Here is a 26,648-nt window from a genome sequence, read left to right as displayed (position 1 = left end):
TGCATATTACTATATATATATATATATATATATATAAGTTTTACATGAGTTTAGATTGAATGCTTATCCTGACTTTGGAAACATAGCTGACCAAATATTTTTGTTGTCATGGTATTTTTGGTTACTATGATTTACTTGCATTGCTCAAATAAAAGCTATGAACTGCCTCACTCTGTGAAATTTGTTTTTTGTTTTTTGTTTTTTAGTACAATCATTGTGAATCTAATGAAAGATGCCATTCATCATAAAAAGTCGAATAAAGATGATCATTATTAATCTGCAGCCTTAAGGTCCTAAAAAAAGAATGAATCACTGAGGGCCAAACTTACTTACATCTCACTTTCTCAGAAAATACTGCAGCTTCAATTAAACAAACTGCATGTGATATAAAATAAAGTTGACATAGAAATGATCAGTGTACAGAGACAGATTAATAATGGAATATTGATGGTAAATAGAGCGGATTTCACAACACTTAAAATCTGTTTTCATAACTCGTCAAAGTGACACAAACTTTTATGCAGCAAATCTGTGACATTTTCACCAAAACCACAGTCCGCCTGAATTTAGGCAGGAGGTCACCACATATAAAACACAAGTAAATCTTACCTGCCCTCTACTGGTCAGATACATCTAATACACTATTAAACAAGTAAAAGGCTCTCATCATCATGCGGAGGAACTTTAGGTATGAGTGTGTCTTTTTCCATAGTGTTAAGGCAGATGTAATCTCTCATGTGAGTAAGTATCTATAGATCAGCCGCATTAACACAAATAATGTCTGTCTTGTGAAATACTTTAGCATTTTAAGTCTTTCCAAACATGGGATTTATGAAGGGTTCAAACAGCTAGTTTCACATTCATTTGTAAACTTCTACCTTACATAAGTTATAAGTTACATGCTGAATGAAGCTAGATTAATTCAAATCAGTTAAGACATATTTTGTCTTTCTGACTTACTTTTAACCTACTTATCGCATTGTCAAAGGAAGGATGGCACTGAATCATGAGAGGAGGGATCTGAAAGAGGATCGCTATTTTTCTCTGTGGTTTTCACATGTAATATCAAGTAACAGCATGTTGACACCGTTAGACTAACCACCGTGCCACAATACAACAGCTGCGCTGCAGACCCTCTGTGATCTCAGAATGGATGCCTACACTGATTATCCACTTTATGATTACTACAATTACAGTGAGAGCTTTGGAGATGAACCGATGAATGTCAGTATCTCTCTGGATTGTCCCAGCTCACACCTTCACGGCTCCAACATCTTCCTTCCTGTTGTGTATTACCTCATATTTTTCACAGGCTTTTTTGGAAACCTTTTTGTGATCTCAGTCGTGGGCAGGAAAGGTAGGAGAGGTGGGCGACTGGTGGACACGTTTATTATCAACCTGGCCCTGGCCGACCTCATCTTCGTCCTCACACTGCCACTGTGGGCCATCTCTGCAAGCCAGAACGGCCAGTGGAACTTTGGATCTGCTGGGAACCTGCTGTGTAAGCTGAGCAGCTACATAATCGCTGTGAACCGCTTCTCCAACATTTTCTTTCTTACCTGCATGAGTGTCGATCGCTACCTGGCCGTGGTGAAACTGATGGATTCGAGGTACATGAGGAGTAGTAGGTGCATTCAGGCCACTTGTGCTGCAGTGTGGTTGAGCTCCCTGGTGCTTGGAGTCCCATCTTTGGTGTACCGAGGAGTGGAGCATTCCAGTGATGGACTGTCCTGTGTGGAAAATGACAACTCGCCTTTTTTTCTTGTCCTGAGCCTGACCATGGCATTACTCACCTTTATTTTTCCAGTGTTAATCATTGTGCTCTGCTATGGCATCATTGTCATGCATCTCAACAAACACTGTGTGGCTGCTGTCAATCCTCGAGCTGAAGCCCGCCGCAGACACTCCCTCAAGATGGTCCTCTCCATTATAGTGGCCTTTGTGGTGTCTTGGCTCCCCTTCAACATTTTCAAAGCCATTATAATTGGATCACAGCTCTCCGCTGTCGATCTGAGTTGTGATACTCTGTCATGGCAAAGAAATGGGCTCCTCATCTCATGCTGTCTCGCCTTCCTCAACAGCTGTGTGAATCCAGCTATTTACTATTTCCTGGATCATCACTTCAGACGACGTGCCGCAATCCTGTACAAGACCTGCACAGGAAAACCAAAGTTAGTGCAGAGTCACAACTCATCAGCTTCTATCACCAATGTGGGCACTTCAGAAAGCTTTGGAACAACTGGTGGGAGAACTCAGCTTCAGATATTTGAGTAGAGGAAGAAGACAGAGCCCTATCTTTAACTTTGAAGGTATTAAAGATATTGTTCTATTGTCCATTAAGATCTGTGTGGCAACTTGATAATTACAGAGTTTTGCATCACTCTAGAGGAGATCTTTAAATATTAAGTGAAACAAAATACATAGTATGAAAAGATTTGTGAATGCAGTGCTGTACAGTTTTGTTTATTCACATATTCAGATTACAGTTCTTACAATAATGTGAATTTCTTTTCTCATATTTTTCCTTTTTCTTTTTTAATTTTACATTAAATATTGAACATGCTGTTTATACTGCTTAAACCGAACCATACAGTACAGTAATGTTGATATACCGTATTTGTGAATATGCTTTTTTTTTGTTTGTATGAAAACCCTTAACATTTTGTGCAGCATTAGTAGAATACAATTGTATAAATATACTGGTATACTGGAGTAAATGATAATGTTTTAATTATATATATTATATATATTATTGTATATATTATATAGAAGAATTTCATTATGTTGTTGAATAATATGTGTAGTGCATGAATAACGTTTTAAGAAATGTATATATTGCTGTGATAAATAAATTTCTAAAATTAAAACATAAAATAATTTGTGTGTATTTATAGCTTGATATTGAATTTCTTACTTGAGGTAACCAGTTTTTCTAGTTGTGTTATTTGTGATTCCTCATAACTACTACCTTGCAGAATCAAAAACATTACTATAATAACTTACTTACTATAGTAACTTGTTAACAATGGTAGAATTTAAGATAATGATTTGATTTCAATATATTTATAATTTTTTAATATTGATATAAAAATTATGTCACATCACAAAATATTGTAAAAAGCTATTAAACTACTGGAACCACAGATAGTGAATTACATTAGTGAGTTCTTGCACTCAAATTTCAGATACGGAAGTTCAATTTCAAGTGACCTTTTGCGCTAAAATGGGATTACACACTTCACACACAATTCAATAGTACAAAAGTACGGAAGAGTATATCCATCATATCACCAAGAATCGGCACGTGTGATTATATTTTTACTTTAAGAATCAACTAGCTGAATCTAAAAATAATATTAAAAGATCAGAGGATATTAATCAAGTTTAGAATGAGCCACAGTTGTAAACATTTTGGAGTTTGGCTTCATTATTAATCCTTAGTCATTATCTCACAGTTGTAATTGTTTGTAACTGACATTCATGGGGCTCACAACAAAGAAAACAGTAAGTGTCAGTTTTAAAGCAATAGTTAACAGTTTATGCAAAAATGCTCAATATTAATCAAAAATCTAATTTAATTATAACAAGATAAAAATGTAGTAAGTTTATGGCTGTCAATGTTTTGTGTTGTTTTCTTTTGGACGGTGGCTGTCTTGTTGCACTCTTTAATATAAACTGAGCCCAGGACAAAGTAGACTAATAGAGTGTATTGAAAAACTCTTCATTAAACCATTTCTTTCCATTGCTTTGTTGACAATTACTGATATTGTTTACCATCTTCTTGACGTCACAGACAGAGTTCAATGACAAAAACCACCATGTCGACTTCTGTGAGACTCTATGGGAGGTGTGAAATATGAGGTCATTTCTGCTTTATCTCTTTCACACGTGAGCTTTGCAAAAGAAAAAAAGAACACAAAAAAAGGAACATGAGAACGAGACACAAGTAGCAGGAGACAGGAGAGACTAAATTGGCAAGCTACAACCAACAAACACAGATGTCTACAACAGGAAACAACAGCCTTTAGAAGGTGAGACAGTAGAGATTCTCATGTGAAATCAGCCAGTGCCTCTAGATGAAAAGGGAACCACTGACAATGAGGTTTAGGTAAATGTGCAGCAGAGGCTCCCAGGCCACAACTTGCCACTTGCAACAAGACAAATATGTAAACAACTGACAGTTAAGATCTGACATCTGATGTGTCCTGAGAGGAAGTTGGCATGTAAAACACTTCTGTGTGCACAAACTTTTTTCCTGCTCTCTTTATAGGAGCTTGCTTATTGTATAGTCACTCGGGTTAAATGTAACAGTAACTGTACCATGTAATTTCTGAGAAATCAGCTGTATTCATACATAGTGTTACAGGGAAGTCAGGTATTTGAAAGTTCAGATGTTCATGTGTGCCCACTTGTTTTTCAGTTGTATACATGATATGAATGTGGTGGTTTCGTAAGTGAAACCACAAAAATAGGTACCAGGGTGTGGGTGCAGGTGGTCAGGAATTTCCCTCCCCCTGAAAAAGTCATTTTAGGGACACTGAGACTAGTCGTTCCCACAAAACAGTTTAAAATATTATTTGCCGATGCTCTGCATTTTGATGTTTGTTTCCTAATTATTAGAAAATTGAGGGGAAAAGCAAACTTCCTTTTTTGCTGTGAGGTGCTGGTTTGCAGTAACAAAAAAGAAGAAAAAAGAGAGAATAGAGAGCCACACATTAACAACTCTGTGCATTTGTTGTAAAACTTTCTTGTAAAAATTGATGTTTCAGACAGTCCTTATCGGGGTCAAAGAACGGTTGATCTTTACAAGTTGAAAAATAAGAGAGTGTAGTGTGTGGCTTTCCTAACATTTTAAGCTATTTCAAAGGAATTTGTTCTATCTTATGTATTTTATAATAATTACATCAGTGTATTTCTTTTTTGATTATTACACAGTTGAACTTATTAATGGACCAAAGTTCACAGGCTTCATACACGCACAGAAAAACACACTGGGCATGCCAGGCACTGGCTGCTCTGAGGTTTACTGAATCGCCCGAGGACACTTGACTTTGTGAGCGAGAGGAGCCGGTGTTCAAACACCCAACCCTGCGCTGACAGCGCATGGACAACAGCTGTTCACTGAATAATGGGAAATGTTTCACAGAGATGAAATGCAATAATGTGAATATACACAGATTCATTTTTGTTTTTATGTAGCTTATTCATACAACTCTGACAGGTGTTTCTCAGAGACTGCCAGTTCAGGCAGTAACTGATGTGGTTTGAGTGTCCTGTGGCAAATATTTTCTTCAGCGTTAATCTGACATTGATGTTAAAGGTCAAGTAGATTACATATGCAACGGAAAAGAAGTGAAGGTAGTTTTTGGCAAATGTTGAAAATACGTGGCGTCCACGTGGTTTGATACTTTTCATACACTTTAAATAATGGCGATGAATATTTTTGCAGATATATTTTTTTCATGAAGAAATAAGATACATAATAATTTTACTTACAATGTTTGATATCAATTATCTTCAACTCAGCTCGCTTATCTTGTTAAATACAGAGTCCACATTTGTACCAGGAGAATAATTGTCATTACTATATTTTATTTTATTGTAAAAGTAAAGTGTGAATATCTAAACTTAAAGGAAAAAGTTTTAAAATAGACAGTTACTCTACCAGTCTGTCACACACAACATGAAAGGTGTGACCTTGGCACTTGGAAGCCGTGTCAGACTTTACGGGTGAGTCAGTTTGTCACTGTTCATGGTGAGACTACAGGCTTGTGATGTTCTCAGAGCACTGTCTGCAGTTCCTCTGTGGCCGCGAGCCTCTCATAACAAAACCCCGATCTTCAGAACTAAAACAGTCAACGTTTAACTTGTAAAATGAATATTTGTCACTTACTAAACTCTTTGATGGGAAAATTAAGTCTTTATAAAATGAACAATGAACAATGTCAAAATCAACAAAAAGTGTAATATATACATATATATATCTATATGTACACATACATATAGATGTATCATATGGTTTGGATTAGTAGAGTTAGGATTCTGCTATAGATGCAGATACATTGATGGTATACACTGATATTCAGAGAGTCCAGGATTTTAATCTTCCTCTTACAAATGCAAAGTAGAATTAATAAGCAACAAAAACGCAAAAATACCCAATTCAACATCCAGAGAGGATTTGTTGCTTCAGGCATGATACTTGGTCCGGCTCATGGTGGCAAATTTTAGCAAACATTAGCAAACTTTGGATAGATATTGTTGCATGACTAAGATTATTGAGCCTGTTTGCCACCTTAATGACTCTTTTATCCTTGTACTTCTGTTACATTATGTTTAGTAATTTATTATTATCCAGTAATTGTCACTTCATTTTGTTTTGAGTCTCACTTTAAAGTGGCATTACAACAAGATACAATTTCTGATTCTAGTATTGCTGAAGCTAAGTAAAAAAGAATTTGTGAAAGCTTTTCCCTTCCATATTCGTATTATTAATCTAAGTACAAATATCACAAATTTTAGATTACAATAAAAATGCAGACACAATATGCTGTCCATTAGTGATGCCTACGATTTCCCAGCTCTTTACTACAAATGTCTTGAATTTAGAGAAAGTAACGGTGCACTTTGGTGGCATAATTTAACTTCAACCACCAACATGCAGACTGCTCGCACAGCTCATGCCAACGCTGCAACTCTCAGATCAGATGATTGGCTGTGGTTTCCTTAAACTTCAGTTAAGTCTACATGCGCACATGTGCTAAACTTGATCTGAGCAGTCAGCTTGATAAAAAACAAAAAAAAACTTCAGGTTGAAGGTTTAAAAGTCATACATTTAAGACGGATGACTCATTTGTGACTGTCCTGTGAACAGTCTAGTACATTGAGTACCTTTGATGACATTTGCATGTATAGAAGTCTTATTTCCTTTTTTCCCAAAGGTTCAGTGTCTCACTGTAACAAATCGTCTTGTTCAAGATAAAACATAGTGACAAGAAAGGGTCATGACTTTGGTTTCTACTAAAACTTCCCCATCTGGACACAGATGCTATTCATATGTTGGTAAACCACTGAACAGTTCCCGCTATGACTAAAATTGTCATTAAAGAAGTGATCTATGCTTTCATATTCATTGACAATGAAGAAAAAAAAAAAACGATTTCATCCATGTTCAACTGTTGTCACTCTCCAAAAACAACTAAACCCCATTGGCTTCCGTGAATTAAAACATGTTTGATATATTTGGAAACATGATTTCATCAATGTTAATTTAAGGCAGTCATGTTCACTGGATGTGCTTTAAATGATACATATAGAATTGGACATCAAAGACAAATGTCCTTTTTTTTAAATGTGGAAGATAAAAGCAGATTTAACAGCAAAACTTAGTTGTCGACAAGCCAGAACATATACTTCTACATACTATACTACTACTGTGGGTGGAAATGTTACAGATCACTTTCATATTGTAGGCTACAGAATCAAATTATGCTGTGTCTCATGTGAGAAAAACTTATGATGATCCGTCTTATCATTTTATATAAACTAAAACACATTTAAGAACTGCCTGCCATTAAATTTGTTGACTACCATAGCAAACATGTCCATTCGAGAGAGTAGCTTTGGGCTTTTATAATGGATGTCATTAGGTTTTTTTAAGTCATGTTTGACGAAGTTTCTATATCAGATGTGTTTTTACAGTGACATACTGCATAGGTGACTGACCAGGGGTCGTATAGTTTGTCTTAGACATCCTGTTAAAATACATGTTGTCATCATTTAACTGTAAATCTGTAATAAAAATATCAAGCAACCCATTTGCGCATGCTTCACTCTGTCAAGATCATGGCTTTATTTCTACTTAAATTTGATTTGTAAGTCGATCCCTTGTTGTTTTTAATGAGCAAGTAAGATACAATTTATTCATATTATTTTGAATCCATTTAGTCGAAGTGAGTTAATTTTCATATTAAGTCGCTTAACCTTAAAGTGGATTTCGTAACTGTAGTCTTCTTTCATTTTCTTTACCCGTCATGGCCACGAAATTTGAGGGACAGTATGTTTCAGTCCCTGATGTGAGCGTCCAGGGACATGTTGGTTCAATGGATTGGAGGCTATGTAGAGGCACTGCTGACCTCTAGTGGCTGCACAAACACACTATTGGACATTTTATGCTACTTCAAAACATGCTGTCCTCTTCAATTGTTAAAAAAAAAAAAAAAAAAAAAAAAACCTTGGCCACTGCAGAGAAATAGCGAGTGTTTTATGTTAAATATTGTGAAATAACCAGAAAACCAGCAAACAGTTCAGACGTACCTGCATCATCTCTGCCCGTAAACCGCCCACACAGCGGCGGAGGAGTGGAGGATCTCTGCTGCATTCAAGAGCACACACTAGGCTCGGAACTTCTGTGACTATCGTGGTAAATGTAACTCGAACGCCTTTCAGGTGCCACTAAATGGCAATAATAGCAAAGTGACTCCTCAAATGATTATCTTACATGGTGGCTATTGCTTTATTTTATCAGCAAATTAAACATCGGAACAATTACCAACAGAAAGAGAACACAGTAGAGAAATGCAAGTAAGACGTGAATCCAAAACAACACCTTGATGAATTCCCTAAAGGGTCAAATTGACTTACATTGACCACTTTCATCTTGATGCTGTCGACTTTGATAACTCGACTTACTAAGCACGCCAATTTATAAGTCTCACGTCGGAAACGCGGTTACCATGGTAAACTGTTGCTGTTATTAGGAAGTTCATGTTTTCGACGGCACCTTAAGGCAACGCAGCATTGCTTTACTTTATTGAGCTGAGGAGGTAGCCTCTGCTGCAAAAGTTTAGTTTGCGCTTTAAAACGCCAGTTTTAATGTTTGCGCTTCCTCGTATTCACTCGTTTAAATCACAGAGACGTAACTCGGCGGTTTAGTGTTGTCTTCTCCAGCTCTTTTGTCAATGTAACGAGAAATAACCTTCCAGCTGAAATCTGGGAGAGCCAATGGAGCTCAGACTGTATGGATGCAGATGAGGCACGATGCTAGCTAGCTAACAAGCTACTAAGGTAAGAGCAAAAAGAAATGGTATTAAACGTTTTGTTTAACAAACTTTGTGTGGATGTGCACACAAGGGTTGGTTATTCAGTGCTATTGAACTTACTGCTCCTTTGAAAATAAGTAAGTGCGACCACAGAGTGAAAGTTTTGGGAAAGGCTTCACACTTGAGCGAGTTTCAAAGTTTGCTAAATTCCTGAAAGCTGAGGCCCAGCAGCTTCATGAAGCTGGCTGTGCGGGGGGATGAAAGGGATGAAGAAATACCACTATATTTATTTATTCATTTGTTTATTTAATTACTTATTTTTCCCTCTACAGAGGTGTTTTACCTGTCATATAGTTCACCTCTCAAGTTGGTCCAGATTTTGGTGAAGCCTACCATTTTTCTGTATTGTGTAAATCTACCTGCATTGGTATAGCTACAGTATTTAGATGTACATTATAGGTGTATTTTCCTTATGTCATTGTTGTTAGGTAACACCTATTATACATTTCATCATCTCTTTTAACTTTAACATGGAGGTAAAACACTGAGGATTTTTCAGTTAGTCTGTCTAGGACACTGAACTGTGGGTTTGTTTTTTCTTTCTATAATAAGCCTGGGTTTCAAGGACTGTCTCTGTGGTTTTTTGCTTCTTTTTTTAATATGTTTGTCAAACCAGAGTTTAAAGGTGTACCATAAACTGTATAAAGATACCTGACAGCACTGACCAGCAGAGAAGTAATTGAGCTTGCAACATCCTCTTTCAACAGAAAAGCACAGCACTTTAAAGAAAACATATCTGAGAGGAACTATGAAATTCAAGTTGTAGGGGGTTTTTGATGTGGTCTTGCATGCATTCACATTCAGCACTGTTACATGATCATGGACGAACATTATACCTATTTTATTCAGTTGACACATAATTTGCAGAATGGTTAATTGGAGATATGTGGGAAACTTTATGATGTTATTTTGTCTTTAATTTCTGGAAAGTTTTTTTCATAGTTAGTTTGTAATTTCTGCACATTGAGATATTTATGCTGTCTACACATTCCTGAGAGTTAATCTGCTGTTTCTTATAACTTGTTCAAACCTGCATAACTTTATTGTAAATTCTCATAGAGATCCTAATGTTTCTATATATATCAATAGTATTAGGCTCAATTTTAGAAAAACTAATAGTATAAAATGATGCACAAGAGAGCCTTGGAATTTGTGTTTAATGAAATGGTGCAGCAAAATGTTTTGGCTTTGAAAATTTCTTTCATTGTAAACATCTTATAGTTTCAATGAGGAGCTCAAAAAAGCTAGAACACTATATATATATATATATATATATACATACATACACACACAATCAGATTTTGAAGCTTCTTAAGAGGAGCTTTAGGTATAAATGTATCTCTGGGAAATGGTTTTGATGTGTTTTAGGTTGTTCACTCTCAGCCACAGTCTAGGGCTGGGTCTCAGTTTAGAATAGGCCTTGATTTATATGGTGGTGCGCAAACTTATAATTCAGCAGTCCACATCAGACTCACCACCACTGCACGCTTGCTCATTTGAGATACACACAGTATTCATTTCACATCTTTATTATTCTCAATTAGAGCCTTCAGGCAACACAAAGCTTAAAGTTGGCTGCAGGCAGAGAGAGGTGGGAAGCAGCCAAGCAGCTTCATGAGTGCTTTGTTTGCCCTTTTAAAGCCTCGGGATCTTTGGTACATTAGTGCGACTTTATAGCACTTTTTTAATGACACCACCTTGATTTAAGCATCATTATGGCAAAATGATCCATTAGCACCTGGTGGAAGAGGCGAGTTGTAAAATATTGAGAGGAAAATGTGTGATCCCCTGGCAGCTGATGGCTCCACATGCTGGCAGAAGTAGTCTAGCTGTACACTTATAAAAGGACTCAAGAAAATTTAAAGAATTTGTTATGCCAGCTGCTAGGTTGCCTACACAAAGCCCTCGCTCTGTCTCTGAGGGACTTCTGGTTTATATAAACTACCCATGACGTCCACCAACTGGCTACTTTTGTTGTACAGGAGTGTAGTAGGAAGTTGCTTCACTGAATCAAACCTGACAGACTTCATTCTAATGACATTATTGATAGAGGAAAGTTGTGATATGACTGATTTCCTTCTAACTCTGAAGTTTCACATGACATTTCTGTGTCTAAATTTTAAGATGTGTCTGAGACCATTTCTCATTTCACAGCTCTTTCTTACTGTTGACGTTAGTGTTGGTGTAACCTCTTGCAAGTTCTTTCCCTTGATCAGAAGAGATTGCTAATCAGTATGACTACACTTTCCTTATATCTGATTTTAGGTTATCAGGCTCTTTGGTATGCAGCTTGTTTACACAAGGCTGCTGCTCTTTTATTCTGTTAACCTTACAGGCGCTGGTCAGTGGTAGGTTTTATCCCTCCCTTCAGACTTTTGTTACATGTACACTCAATTGGCCGATTATTAGGAACGCATTGCTAAAATTAATGCCATCTAACCCAACAGTCATGCAAAAAATGTAAAATGCAGCGGGTCATGCTTGGTTGTAGGAACCTCCAGGAACCTTCCAGTTATAAATATGGCAGTAGTGTGACAAGGCTGGTATTTTGCTATAGGCTGCTAACATATGAACTGAGACTGATCTGTTAATAAAGCAGTATTCATGGATAATATCAGCCGGCCATTATGTCTTTCTTGTTTACTTTGCTTCAGCTTATATTTTACCAGCAACTAATGATTATTTTCATTATCAATTAATCACAAAATGTAAGTAGGTAATGTAAGAAAATAGTGAGGAAAAAGCCCATCACATTTGCCCAGAGTCCAAGTTTGACATCTTCAAATATCTTGTTTTATTGTAGATAAAAAGATATTCAGTTTACTTTCATCGAAGGCGAGGAAAGCAGATGTATTCACATTGAAGAAGCAGGAACCTTCGCTTGAAGACTGACCTAAATGATTAATTGATTATCAAAGTAGTTGCAGATTAATTTTATGTAGCTTGACAAATCAACTGATATTTGCTGGCCCACATGCCTGGTATCTGTGAGATGTGCTCAGTTATGCTCACACTGTGAAGCCTAAATGTAGAAGTTACAGAACCAAATATCTTCAGCTTTTGTCTTGTAGCTGCTCCTTTCTTGGTGCCATGTCATCTGAGATCTGATTCTTGAGTGTCTGGGATTTGTGGGGCCTTTCTTCAGAGTGTCTGTGCACCAACATTCCTGGAAAGCCAAACTGAATATTGAGATTCAGAATGAATGTAAGCCATGCAGTTACAGAGCAGGTGCTGCCTTTGGGTGTCTGTAAATCATGAGGACTATCCCACCACCATGTGTTTCATTCTTTTTAGTGGAAACAAAAATGGCAGGCCACAAAAGGGCCTCGGCAGTGCCATTCTGGACATAGGTGGAGAAATGGTGAAGTTTCAGAGACTACATGAAATTCAAAGGCAGTGAATTTGTAAGTTCTTAATTGGTCATCAATTTTTCTGACGTTTTAAACAGCCAGGAGATGGCAGTAGTCATGCACTGACCAGTTATTTGATCTTTGAACATGCAGAGCTGAACAGTGCCTGTAGTACAGTAGTAGTAGTGTGTTGATTTATAGTGGTCATTGTGAGGAAGCAGTAGTCTGTGAAAGTTATTAACAGTCAGTTATCAAGTCATAGAGTCATCTGTAACCAGTGATAAAACCATGATGTCTGACTTAGTTTATGTGTAAACCTTTCACATTTTACAAAATGTCCCATAAATCTGCACCCAGACATTTCATAGTTAAACAAGACTCATTGACTGCTGAAGTTTGTTGGTTACTAACATCATGTGCATAAGCTGACTATGGCAGCAACTGATGAATATTTTCATTATTGATTGATCTGTCAAATACTTCAATTAATCAATGTATTGTTTGGTCTATAAAATGTTACAGCATTCTTTTTAAAAAAATGCCCATCAAAGGAGCTGAAGGTAACATCTTCCACTTTACTATCTTATTTGATAAAGAAAAGCGGGAAATCTTTATATTTGAAAGTTGAAACAATTTTTGGTATTTTTGCTTGAAAAATTACTTGGCATGATGAATCAACTAGTTGTTAGTCATACTGTGCCTTAATATACAGTATATTGCAATAGTGCTTTTGTAAGAGGACAGATGTTTCGGCCAGGTTGATACCACCACCTATTAGTGTACTGATAAGGAGGTAAAGTGAAGCATAATTTCTCAGTGTCCTGGCCATTGTTGTTGACACAGTTTCAAACTCAGACAGGAGTGCTGAGTTATATGATACTGACTCAAGTGTTCAGCCCTCTCTATACGAGGCCACTCCTCAACAGCAGGCAGCACTTTCTTAGTGGGCGAGTCTCTCATTCTTGTCCAGACTCCGCACAGCTTGGGTTTTGTGCATTTCCATTCAAGTCGGGAATTCTAAGGGACAATTTCCAGTCTTCAGATTTTTACAGTTTTTCCTAAGTTTCTCAAAAAGTAAGTCGATTTTTCATATGTTGTCCATCTGGCAGTGTTTCATGTTCTGTATGCTTTTCTTTAATTTATCCTCTGGCTAAATGTGGAATGGCTGTCATTGTGTTAATAGGATATTTTTAATTAATAATTTCTATTGAGATATTCATGTTTTACGCACACCATGTCAATATTTTGTGATTGTTTTTCTGTGATTCTTAAATAGACACTTAACATAAAGGGGGGGATGCCCTCAGCTCATGGTTTATTCTCTAGGTTTTGTCTAGGTTTCTTAGCACCTTCAAAATAGGGATAACTCCTTAACTGTTTTTGTATGTGTGTGTTTAATTTTTTAAAAACCCATTAGTCATAAGAAATGTCCAATACAAGTTTTTGTATTAGTGGATGTAATAGTCTATTCAAAAATGGGAAATAGTTGGAAAATATAATGCGCAAAAGAAATGTTTCTTTACAGATAAACCATGAGACAAAACATTTAATCAGAAACATGCTGGGGACTGCTTGGTGATCCAACACATTTACAGTCCATCAAAACACTTTAGTAGTTTCTGTTCCCTCCTTGTAACACTTCAGACATGCGGTGGAGAGATGAGAGTTCGCAGGATTTTCAGGGGACTTCAGTGATTAGCTCACAATAAAGCACAGAAGGGAAACGAAAAACTAAAACCACTCCAAGACATACGATTGGACACCCCAACTTTTAACAGCATGTTTTTGATATATCAAGTACTATATGAGATCATTATATTTGTGGGGTTTAGTTCAATTATTTAATTGTCAATCAAGCGACTTAACTGAAATGAAAAGAGCACTGAAATCTGCAGCTTTTTTGATCATTAAATGATCATTGAAGAAATCTCTAAAACTAAAAATGATAAACACATGATGATTCCAACCTTTCAAATATGAGGATTTGCTGCTTTTCTCTGTGTTGTATCTGTGGATATCAAAGATCACACATTGTGCTAACATATCTGCAAAATGTAGCTTATTGTTTCCTTCATTTTTAACTCACTCAATTTCAGGGTGTCAGTGCTGTACAGTCTTGTTGTTTTTGTGTGCTGTAGATGTCACCCTGTAGTTCAAAAAGCATTATAGTTAAATCACCTCTTGTATGTTGTAGTTTATGACTTAAACTCAACTAGTTGTTCTTCAAAACGATGACCAGTGAGATGCTTCCTACCTCTAGCTGAGGCAAACTTCCCTGTGTGTTGGAATGCAACCACCGCCACATTCCTGTATTCTCATGGTTAATAATCAAACCAACAAGCCTCACAGTTTTTATGTGACACCAGCTGTATATATGGTTCACGCGTCCTGAGCCACTTATCAGTAGGAGATAACAGGAGTCATATGACATCAGAGACAGGGTGTCACAGGAAACACCCTAGACTTGGTAACATGTATGTGTACTCATGATGTGGGAGACTATGACTACACCTGACTGTGGTGTCAAGAAGGCACGTCACGCTTGAATCATTGAATCAACAGCTCACAAGATTAAGTTATGGGCAGACTGCTATTTGGATTTAGACTTGCTTTTCTTTGTGGCCTAATGACTAGTTGCCTGTAATCATACGTAAACATTTAGGTGTTTTGTTTGTTTTTTTGGTTTTTTTTAATGTTCCCTCATGATTGGACTCCCAGAGGCTGCCAGCTTAAAAACTGAGCGGTGAGTTTGAGTCAGTCCTGATTTGGCTTTTTGAAGCTTTGCAAAAACAAGACAACAATGGCTTTATGAAATGAAATAAAAACAGTGGGAAATGTTAAATGTTGTTTGCTCATCATAAAATATTGGTAGAAATGGTAGAATTTGCCTTTTGTGTGGGGTATTATAATACTTCAAAATGGAGTTCATGTTAAAGGTCCCATATCATGAAAAAGGGTTTTGATTTTTTTTTGTGTGTGTGTTTTTTAAGAAGATGTATATAAAAGCTGTGAAAATATTAAGTTGCTTATTACTGCCATTCCTCTGGTTAATTGAATTTGCCACCATGTGAAACCGAATATCATTGACTTTAAATTTATGTTGATGTAGACTTGAAAAAGCTTGAAAATAGTGATGGCTCCTAATACTGAAATCATGCTTTACAGGACATGGTGAGCATGAACATTATCCTTTGCCTCCACTGAAGAACTACTACCAGAAGTCGACCTACTGATATGGAAGGTACCGGAGAGATCAGTGACACAGACAGTGGCATCATCCTTCATTCAGGTAAAACACTTTTATGTTTCACCAAGGCTTTTTTGAAATATATCACAGCTGTGCAAATGGTAGGTGTGTTCAGTGGATGAATGTACATTCATCTTTTTTTTTTTTTCATGATCTAAAGTCTCTTCACTACTGCAACAAAACAGTTATATTTTGATCATAAAAGGTACATTTCAAATTATTCCTCCACTCAGTTTAGAACAACTTGATGGAGGAGATATGCACTACAAAAGAGGTGTAATTACATAAAATCACCGTCTGCCACTGTTTTGGTGTTTGGCTGTATTAAATGTTGAACATTAGAAATCTACATCAGATGCAATGGCCAGCATCATGACACCTGACATTGGTAGAAAACAACCTGCACTGTTGATTTATTTTTTGGTTGGTTGCCCGAATGTGTCTGAGGAACAATGGGCAGCTTTAGTTTATTGCGTTAAATAATGTGAAAACAAAAAGTAGATTTGAGTTGAGCCTCATTGTAGAAGTTGCTTATCAAAATGTTCTTTGACTGTTCAGACTTAAATAAAGAGTTTTACAAATCTGTGTGAGACCAACACCTTTGATATAAGTACATATTTGTATAAAAATTCAGCTGAGCTCTTTAAGCCAGTAGATTTTTGTTGGAAGCCTAAGTCAGTGTTGAAACTCAGCACACACATTATTGTAATCTTATCGCTTTTCAAATGACCTCAAACAGAAGACAAATAAGAAATATGTAATTTATTCAAAAGAGATGTAATTACATTTGTATTGTTTAGGACAAAAAGTGACCACATCTACCACTTCAAATACATCTGACTTTCAAGTAAAGATTAAGATGTCTTTCCACCAACGGCGCTAAATTCATGCTCTGTCCGTAACCTAAATCTTCTTCTGACTCATTTCACCTCTTCTATTGGCTGCAGTGAGGTCATGCTTGTGACAGTATTCAGCAAAATTGCATCCTTTCAGAGCATAACACAATCTTAGGAGAAAATAAGTGCTGCTATGATTCTCTTGGCAGCAGAGATCTCAATCATGCCCTCAATGAAATGATCTACTTTCTTAAATCAATTCTAGCACACACCAAATTTTAAATTGTTTTTGGTTGTTATTCCAGACAGCCGAAAACAAGTGCAAGTCATCTACTTTGTTAAAGAAAACAACTTGTCATGTGAAAACTCAGGGACTAATGCATGTGGTCCACTGTGGCCTGCTGCTAGATTAGTCGCTGCCTCCTGCATCACATGAGCATATGTTTTTTTTTTTAAATGTGGCGGATTTATGTGATTTCTCTCAAATGCAAGCAAACGATAAAAAGACAATGAATGAACCAGATTCAAGATTTTATTCAGGAGAAAATTTTGCACTTTTAGCGCTAAGATTTATGAATATTACCTGATACTGGTAAAAGTGCAAAGTAATTGATCAGTTTATTTAGAGAAAATAGTTTGTTTTAATTCATTAATTAAGCAACAGTTTTGATAAACAGTCAACACATTTTTAAGCGAAAACACCAAAATGTATGTGTTTCCAGCTTCTAGGTAGTGAGTATTTACTGGTTTTCTTCGTCTGCAGTTATAATGAACTAAAATATCTCTTGGTAGATTGTTTGGCCAAAGCAAATGTCAACTTGGCTTTTGGAAAATTATGAGGGGCACCTTTTTCTTACATTTTAGTACAAATTATTTGTCAATTAAATAAGAAAATAATTCACAGATTAATCAATAATAAAAATAATGGTTAATTGCAGCCTTATTGAATATATTATTCTTTGTATTTTTGGGTTGCCACAGTCAACCTCATTAAAGGCAATCACAAAATATGGTTGTCTGCGTTATTTCCTCAGTGGTTGTTAGATGGGCACTCAAAGGGTGAAGAGTCCGCAAAGGCTAATGTTAAGCAACGTACACCAGACTTCAGAGAAAAAAATTCAAATTCATAATAAATTATCTAGATCTGCCCTAACATTTAATGCCCCATACCTCCAACAAGTTCAGTGCAAATCAGCTCAGTACTTTTTATGTAAACCGAACAGACATCAGTGAAAATATAACCTCTTTGGCAGGGATAATAATACAATAGATTTAACAGCAAACTTCATCAGTCATGTTTTGCTACGACTAGTAGTGTCTACTGATTAGTTATGGCCTCTGTGACATTCTTTGCGCCCTAATTGAGCCACGTGACGTCTGTCCTATACAATGAGAAAGTGTCCATCTACAAAGAATGGGGGGATTGTCCCTGTAGGAAGAGGAATTCCTTGCTCCATTGTAGTGCTGTCACACTTCTTTCCTGTCGCACCTCAGATGTTTGTCAGTACCTGCAGGGATTCTGTTAATAATCTCTGAAGGTATGTGGCGCTCAATGCATTTTCCCTGAAGCCACTCCCATATCTCTGAGACTAATCTAATGCCATTAGTCACCAAGGTTACAGACAGCACCAGTCAAACACTCACACAATGTTTTTAGTCACAAAAATCCTGACACACACGCTGCAGTTTCAGTGTCATTGATGAAAACAACGATAAAAACAAATGGTACGATCTTCTGACAGAATTTAGCCATTGTGTTAGCCACGGTGGCCTCGAGAGTTCATCTGAATATAATGAAAGTTTACTTTCTAATTGCTAATCTTTATTGAAGTTCTGTTGGAATGAAATGTGCAACTACATATCTTTGCTTTGCTTTTGCTTTATGCTTTGGCTTCATATGGTAACTTCCAACTTTACCTTCCACCTACTTATGTTCTCGTGTGCTGAGTACTGAATAAAGAAATATGTAACAGCCACACTTGAGTTACATAATTTCAGATGAGTGCATTTTCTTCTTTCCTGTTGCATGACACAGGCTCTGACAGCCCAACAACGCATACAAAGGATGTGACTACACACACACGAGCTATGAAGCTCAAACACCAGGATCTCCAGAACCGACTGGAGATCTGCTTACTGGAGCTGAAGAAACTCTGCATCCGTGAAGCGGTAAGTAACATTAATCTGCAAAACAACAGGTAAACAGACTGAAAACCTAATGAGGCTGCAAAAAAGTTATGTTAAATGCATGTCACAGAATAAATGAGTCACATTATCATGATAATCTATGTTCATTAAAATCTTTATAAAGGTTTTAATAGACCTAGTCAAAGTAAAACTCAAGACAATTAAACAAGCTTAATTAGGCAGACTGTGACAAAGTACACTCACCATATTGCCATATTGCAGATGAATAAGCCGCTTTTATAAAGGATTAAATAGGTGGGGTATTTTTTTATGCAGGATGGGTGATGACACATTTTACTGCAGCTTAACAAAGTAACCTGCGAGAGGGACATTTCAAATGTGTTCAGCCATGTCCACACTATTTCCAAGAAATAGAAAATGTTGTTTGTTCCAAAAGTCCTCACCTGTGTTTTCAGATCATTTTCAGTTTCTTTTCATTGTACATCTCACTTGACCCAGCAGATTAACAGGAAACATCACATCACAGGACAATCATAGGTTGCAGTTTTGAAATGAAAGCTCCATTTCCACACCAGTACAAGAAAAGATTTTTAAAAATTGCCACTTCGAGCAGCTATTTCAAAGAAATTATTGTCAAAACTAGTGTTTGTCTGTGTGTGGAAGACCCCAAAAAAAGACCAGAAATTGTTGAACTTTAACATGGCCTTAATGTCACAATGGTTATCTCCAGTCAGGCGAAGAAACAAAAGGTGTCCTCTCCTTTGTGACATTATTGTTTTGTCCTTGACCACTAAGCAGAATACAAACATCATCCCTTTGCTTTCAGATACATTCTGCCGTGAAATTAGACCACACCATGTGGCTGGAGTGAGATTTTTTTAATTAATCATAGCTTTTGAAGAGGTTTTCTGGTGGTTCAATTGCCCAAAGCAATTTCAATGATCCCATCACAGCCTGGTTTTGAATTCAGCATGAGACCTTTGTCACATGTCATCCCTTTTCATTTTCAATCTTTCATGCCCCCCCCAACCACCACCACCACCACCTCCTCCGTACTGTGATCTATCAAATAAAGGCTCAGTAACCGATTTCAAAACTGGACACACACTCTGTATTGCTGCCATACGTAGTTGCTCCAGGGTAAAATCCCAGGACTGATCATTCTTTCCTGTTGACACTCGGGCTGGGCACTCCTGTTGGGACATGCTTAGGTGAACTAATGGGAGGCACGATGCCTCTCCCTTCTCTCAGTGACAAAAGAACAAGTAAGCTCACTGGCTGCTGTTACGTTTTTGTCTGCCTGTAAAGGTGGCTGTCTAGGAGTGACTCAAGGTGACATTGTTTTCATGTCTGTTCTTTAATTAAATCAGTAACAGTACGTTGCCATGCCTGAGTTTGATTTGGACATGGATATGTGTTACAGTGAGAAAGTGAGACCAAAAGAATGTGTTGTGAAAGGAAATCTCACAGAATTGTGCAACAGATTCCCTGAACCTGTTTGCCTCAACATGTAAGGAGAGCAAAGATACTTGTACATCATTTCAGAACTGCCACAGATATGGTTGAATAGACTCTCTGGAGAGATGTGCTTGTCTTTATTTGAACAACTACACTAAAAGGATTTATAAGTGTTGATTTATATGATGTCTGTATATTTATAAATCTGTCACCAAGCCTGTATCTGTCTTTAGAAAAATAAGCCTTTAGTCATGTTCAGATAATGCTTCATTTGTGAATTATTGTCTGCATTGTTTAGGAGTTGACAGGAAAGCTGTCCGATGATTACCCTCTACTGCCTGGAGAGAAGCCCCCACAGATTCGCAGACGAATTGGAGCAGCTTTTAAACTGGATGCACAAAGTATCCCCCGGGCAGCAGAGGTACAAGCAGCATTACAGACTGGAAAATGGAATAATGTTATTTTAAACAATACGTAAAGCTCAAGGATATAGATTGTTTCCAGAGTCACACCATTGTCTGTATCTATCCCCCTGTCACAACCTTTTTTTTCCAGGAGTCAGAACTGAGTTTAGTTGATGCTGAGTTGGCTCTTCAGATGAAAATATACGAGGCAGCACGCAAGCTTTGTGAGGAGGATCACCTGAGTAAGGCTGTTAAAAAGAGCCGTTCACAGCAGTGCAAGAGAGAGGAGAAGAAACTCAAACAGCTGCAAGAGACGGCCTTTCAGCTGCGGCTAGAGCATGGCCAGTCATCACCACTCCCTGCTTTTAATATTACACAACATGGTGAGAGACGCCCAGCCAAAGTAGAAGATACTTTGCTGTCAAATCCCTTTCATAACTTTATCCCATACATGGGATAATTTGATTTTCACTTCATTACTTAATATATCTTATATATCACTTTTCATAGGTTTGTAGATGTGAACGATTTAGTCTCTTTCTAATTTTTTTTTTTTTTTTTTTCAGATCTGGGTACATCTGATGACAGCTCCCTGTCTGATTCTGTGGTGCAGGATGAAGGTAAGACTTGGCCCTGCCTGGTTTCTACCTGTGTAAGAGCAGCTTTTGTTTGCAGGCCCGTGTTGATGAAAGCAAATTTCTGAAGTTTGAAAGCTGAACAGTGTTTGTCAGGCGACTAGTTAACCATAAAACATGTGAGCAGAGTCCAGTTAGTATTTATCTTGAATGCCTCAGTGCTCACAGTTTTTCTATATGAAAGACTCTTCCTATAAGCTTTGGGGAAAAGTCAGTGGAGGAGAGGCATGTAGCAAGTATTGACACTGAATAATTATACCATGCATTGTATAATTTCTATTTTTTCTAGAAGTGGCAAGCCAGTCATCACAGCCATCCTCGGGACTCCCCTATCCAGTAGAGATAGATCATCCCCAGCCTCCCCCTGTGTCCTCACAGCCCTCCCTAGATGGCTCCCACATGTCTCCATGTGTGACTCCGCAGCCTCTGCGGCTGACACCGAGTCAGTCTCCCCGCCCGAGCCTTGACTCCTCGCTGAGTTTAAACTCAAGCCCAGTGTTTGATGCTCCTCCCATCCAACACTCCCCATGGACAGAGTCTAGTCTGGACCAACCTTACCAGAAGAACAAGAAGTCACGCTCTTCCATCAAGAGGTAACACAGGCCTTCCATCCCAACTCCTTTACTGTTCACCAAGTTTTTCGTATTAGAGAAGCAAAGTGACCTATAGTCACTTTGCCCATCTGAGTGCAGTAAGCTGTGTGAAATGCAGATCTTGTGGCTACTAGTAGCTTGTGAGTGAAAGAACGCTGGTTGAAAAAAGATGATGTAAATGAAAATGTAATGCTTAGTTTTATTTATTGTAGTGCATCCATAGACACCATATGAGAGGATTTGTCTATTTGGGCTCCTTTGTAGCCTTTTAGATATTCCCAGTGCTTGTAGAAGTTGTTGATAAACAACATGGAGCAGATTGAAGAAACATTTCTTTTCTTTCCAGTAATAATGTTTCATAAAATAGTTCGTCAGTGCTAACCCTCTCTTTACTGTCATTGTTCCTGCTGTGTATCACAATGTAGATATCAGTGTCAGTGTTCATGAATGTGCAACACTGCCATCTGCTTATGCACTGGTGCTACAACAGTCAATGTGTAGAGCACAGAACTATAAATCTAAGTCATTTATAATGACAACTTCACACACAAGTGTAATTTAGGCTTTATTGTGCAGTAGTAAAAACTCCAAACTGTGATAATGGTTGTTCCTCATTGATAGTGTAATAGATCAGTGATGTGCACATCTACATACAATCACTAATGAGTTCAGACTGCAGTATGTCAGAGGCAATACAACAATAACTTTGGAATATCTTAAAATCCTTTAAATTGGCCTAATTTCTTTGGGTTCATAGGGGATAAATGCTCTTTTGGGTTCATAGCTTCATTTTTTTTATCATTGGATTTTCCACCCTTGATGTTTGTCAATAAGAACAAAGAACAATGTCTGGGTATTTTTATGCCCCTGCATCTGCGACAGCCAGAGCTGGAGGCATATTGTTTTTGGGTTTACGGTCCCATTTTCATGAACACAATATCTCAGTAATGCCTAGATGAAACCTTTTTTTTTTTTTTTTTTTTTTTTTTTTTGATGTATATGTAAACACAAATTGAGAAACAAAATATAACACATTTCTTGTCTCACTGTTTTGTGTGTTCTGCAGTCCAGCCAAAACTGAGCTGCTGCCACCGTTGGAGGCTTGCTTAGCACAATCTGCTCTGCCTCTGCAACTTTCCCATCTGAGGCTAAGCCGCGCCCAGTCGAACAGCACACCCTCCACACCAGAGATGCGTGTGCACAGACAACTCTCTCTCAGGTAGCCACACCCACATCCACAGTGCTTTGTGTCAGAAGCTGTACACCTTTGCTGTACATGTAATTAAATTCAAATCACAGTGGTATCATTTAGTTTCACACATACAGTAATTTTAGGAAATCAGAGACTGTGAGATGGACATATTTAGAAGTTGTTTGGTTTCTCTGCCAAGTAGCCTTGTTCATATAGTTGATATATAAAATTGTTGTTATTTGCACAGGTTGTCCAACCCTGAATCTTCATTTGAAAAGGACCGCGGTCGCACCAGAGGTCCAAGGAGGCGACTGACAGAATATTCAGTAACTTTACCAGAGATCCCACCCCTCACAGTGAACTATGGAAGCCATGCTAGCTCTGAGGATAGCAACTCTGAACACTCATTTACATCTTACAATAGCTCCCCGTGTCAGGAGCTGCCCTGTGATTTGCTCAGACAGTATCACTCTGCATCCCCGCACTCTAGCCCAGTTGGCAGCTATGGACCTCAAGCCTTCTCACGCACTGGCTTTTACCATAACTCCAGGCACCAGTCCAGCCCCACTACTCACAAAGCCTATTACAATGAAATGTATTGCTCACCTGATATGGACATGGCACGGAGCTATTACGCCCAGCAGACACACTGTCCTTCCAACAGATATGACTATTGGTATAAAGACCCTGCTGTGCCCCACCAGAGAGTACAGAGGCCTTTACCTCCTGATATAAGACTCTCCCCCGTCCCAGCTCAATGGGACCACCCACACTACTGCTCCAGCGGTGTCCCACGACAAGTGGTGAATGAACAGCTCAAGTCCTGGCATCGGCGCAGTCAGCTTAAGTCCCCCAGGTCTCGTTCTCTTGACCGGCAGGGAGCAGTCAGAGTGAAAAACCTGTCAGCTCGAGAGTCGCCCTGCTTCCAAAATCAAAAGTACCATGAACAGGTAAGCACACTAAACTATCAGCCTGGGAGGAAAGACTACTAACACATTGTCAGCTAGATTTACTGCAAAAAGTAGAGTTAATTAATTAATTGTCTTTGTTGCGAACAATTTTTCTCATCATGTGTTCACAATGTACTGCCCAAAGGGACTTTTTAATTAGTTGAATAGTACAATAAATGCTATTTTCAGGTTTATTTTTGTTGTTTTTTGTTTGTTTGTTTACAATAATGGGAAAGTGTTGTGTATATACAGACATATAACTTACCACCAGTACTTAATGTGAATATGAGTATAAGCTGCAGATACATTTGCACATTTTGCATGCATATTTCTGCGTGTCATTATATCGACACTATTTTCTTTAACTGATTAATTGGCTCATGATTCTTTTCTGTTGATGACATTTAGGTTATCCAAAGAAGGGCTCTCCCAAGAGCTGCAGATGACACACAAGGGCACTGGTTTGTAGATGATGGCTCTCACTTCATAAGTCAAGTGTAAAGAGGTGAAACTAGGACACTAAACTGAACATGTTCAGTCAGAGGCTGCAACCAGATCAATTCCCAATAAACCAAAGCAGAGCAGTCAGAAAGTCAAGTTGGATTAATGGTTTACGCCTCAAACTTTTCTCATGAAAGCTCACATCGTCCTTTTTACCTGCTGGCCTGTGTTTGGGCATACAGCAGGGGATGAAATTCAATCCAGTACATCAACAACACAAACTACAGCCTCCGAAGTTATTATCACCTCTTCGTCACACTGTGAGTAAAGCTGACTTCACAGCAGCTCTATTGGATTTTGCAGACCAACTGTAGAGTTTGTCTGTTTTTTTTTTTTGTTGTTCTGTAATAACATTTACAAATTAAGCATTGAACTTAGTGCTTGGTAAATGTTATGAATTGAAAAGGGGATAAATGCTCTTTATTACCGAGTGCTGCTTTAACCTTTGACTGTTATGTACAAGTGAGGTGTCCAAGTCTGACACCATTAAATCATCTGCCAGCTCAATACTGGTCATTCAGTATATCAAAATCTGATATCATCATCCCACACTTTCTGTGTTATTAAATACAGGGTTTTGTTCATATGTAGAGCAGTCACAAGGCGGAGGATAGCTGGAGGTCTTACACAAGAACAGCCAATAAATTTGCCCAGTATAGTTAGTTTATGAGAAATGTGAATGTTTTAAAAATAACTTAAGGTCATTGCTGAAGTTAATCTCAGATGAATTATGATTTCTTTCAGACAAATGTAAAGTAGTCATGTAAACTGCTTTATGTACTTAACTTGGTCTTATCACATCGTGCTGCATTAGATTTAGCTATATGCAGCCAAAAACATGCATAATGCTGAATGTGGGAAAATAAAGAATGAGAAGTTAACTAGTCCTATGAAGAAAATAAAGCATTTGTTGAATAATGTAAATGAGCAGCATATCCCTTTTTAAAATACATTTTGTTTGTAATGTTACCTTGATTGATTCACCATGTTAATGAACTTGAGCTGTTTAAATTTAAGTCTCTTTGTCGTGTACTTTTGGAGTCAAATTTGTCCTCTGTGTACTTACAGGTGTCTGTGGCTGTGCCAGTTAACTTGAATTTCTAACTGATTTAATCAACTAGTTGAAACTAGATACTAATTTACTCACATGAGATTTAAAGTAGCTAATTAAGACACGAACAAAGTCTTGATGCTTGGCAGCTATTAATGTGTCAAATATAAATTTAAATGACCTGAGCTTTAACTGTGTCTTCTTCAGTGTCTCACAAAATGTTTTAGACAGCAGATCACTACACACAAACTTCTTTGTTACCACCAAATGTATTTAATTCAAAGGTGAATGGTATTTAAAACACTGCCGATATGTGATACACAAGCAGAAGCCCACGTCTCTCCACCAAACAAGATTTTAATTTACAGTTAATTACCACAAATTCAACTACACCTGCACACTGACTGGTCTCTCACAGTGATCTATTTATGTGTTAATTTATTTTGATTTGCACCATTGATGGAAAGTCATGGAAAGAAGACATGGACCTGAGTTTGTAAAATCCAGCAGCAGTACAGACTGTGTCTAGTTATATATATATATATATATACTTTAAAAGAAAATAGACCACAATCATGTTACCTTGTGTGCCGTGTCCCTCTTTTTTTTTACTGTCTTCTATTTATCTGTTTTAGTAGTTTAAGTGGACCTAATAATGTGTTACATTGTTGTTAAAAAAATATGTGAAAATGTTTTTCCTGTGGAAGTAAATAAAGAGTAATGTTGCATATTGTTGAGTTTCATTTACTCACATCATGCCCTGTTTGCCAGTGTTATAGGCTTTTTTCATCACACGTTTTTACATGTCAGAGCAGGAAAAGCACAGGTTTAAACAGTAAAATGAATGACAGCTGAGTCCCATGTAGATACTTCAGTTTCAGAACAGAGCCATCATAAATGTAATCCTGAGTGTTTTCCTCAGTGTTATTCATAAAGGTAAATGTTTTGGCTAAGGTTTCCACATTGAGCAAAGGGTTTAGAAAATGTTTGATATATTGGTACTTGAAACTGTCATGCAATCTTGAGAGGGACTGAAATTGTTTTGAAATTATATATTATGCCATACTCTTCCGCAACATTAGTCTCTGTGACTCTACCCACTGACTCCACCTACTGCAGAAAAGCGTGACTGTGTATGTTCTCACAGTGTGTGGAAAAGTTTTAGGAAAATGGCACAAGTTT

The 26,648-nt window shown here is 37.6% G+C and overlaps 2 protein-coding genes across 3 annotated transcripts; both read left to right on the top strand.

The window, feature by feature from the left end:
* Positions 1 to 787: 787 nt before the first annotated feature.
* gpr25 (G protein-coupled receptor 25) lies at positions 788 to 2,829 on the top strand. Its single transcript, XM_071495346.1, has one exon. The coding sequence runs from the start codon at positions 1,150 to 1,152 to the stop codon at positions 2,272 to 2,274; it is 1,125 nt and encodes a 374-aa protein (XP_071351447.1). The 5' UTR covers positions 788 to 1,149; the 3' UTR covers positions 2,275 to 2,829.
* Positions 2,830 to 8,796: 5,967 nt separating this feature from the next.
* Positions 8,797 to 26,194, top strand: inavab (innate immunity activator b). 2 transcript variants are annotated; one of them, XM_071494786.1, is made up of 10 exons: positions 8,797 to 9,066; positions 15,617 to 15,740; positions 18,570 to 18,703; positions 20,439 to 20,561; positions 20,696 to 20,927; positions 21,111 to 21,164; positions 21,469 to 21,772; positions 22,839 to 22,991; positions 23,212 to 23,914; positions 24,323 to 26,194. In XM_071494786.1, exons 2-10 carry the CDS (start codon positions 15,686 to 15,688, stop codon positions 24,413 to 24,415), a joined length of 1,851 nt encoding a protein of 616 aa, XP_071350887.1. In that variant the 5' UTR covers positions 8,797 to 9,066; positions 15,617 to 15,685; the 3' UTR covers positions 24,416 to 26,194. The 2 variants fall into 2 exon arrangements, with proteins under 2 accessions (XP_071350887.1, XP_071350886.1); XM_071494785.1 differs by lacking the exon at positions 8,797 to 9,066 and adding an exon at positions 10,454 to 13,525.
* The last annotated feature ends 454 nt before the right edge of the window (positions 26,195 to 26,648 follow it).

This window comes from Trachinotus anak, unplaced genomic scaffold (genome assembly GCF_046630095.1).
Source record: "Trachinotus anak isolate AG129_WGS33_773 ecotype Australia unplaced genomic scaffold, CSIRO_AGI_Tana_v1 ptg000013l, whole genome shotgun sequence".
NCBI classification, from domain to species: Eukaryota; Metazoa; Chordata; class Actinopteri; order Carangiformes; family Carangidae; genus Trachinotus; species Trachinotus anak.
This window is presented reverse-complemented; position numbering and strand designations above follow the sequence as displayed.

Coding starts and splice junctions, on each gene's coding strand:
- inavab (XM_071494786.1), top strand. CDS start 15,686: ATGGAAGGTACCGGAGAGATCAGTGACACAGACAGTGGCATCATCCTT. Junction 15,741..18,569: donor TGGCATCATCCTTCATTCAG/GTAAAACACTTT, acceptor TGCATGACACAG/GCTCTGACAGCCCAACAACG. Junction 21,165..21,468: donor TTCTGTGGTGCAGGATGAAG/GTAAGACTTGGC, acceptor TATTTTTTCTAG/AAGTGGCAAGCCAGTCATCA.
- gpr25 (XM_071495346.1), top strand. CDS start 1,150: ATGGATGCCTACACTGATTATCCACTTTATGATTACTACAATTACAGT.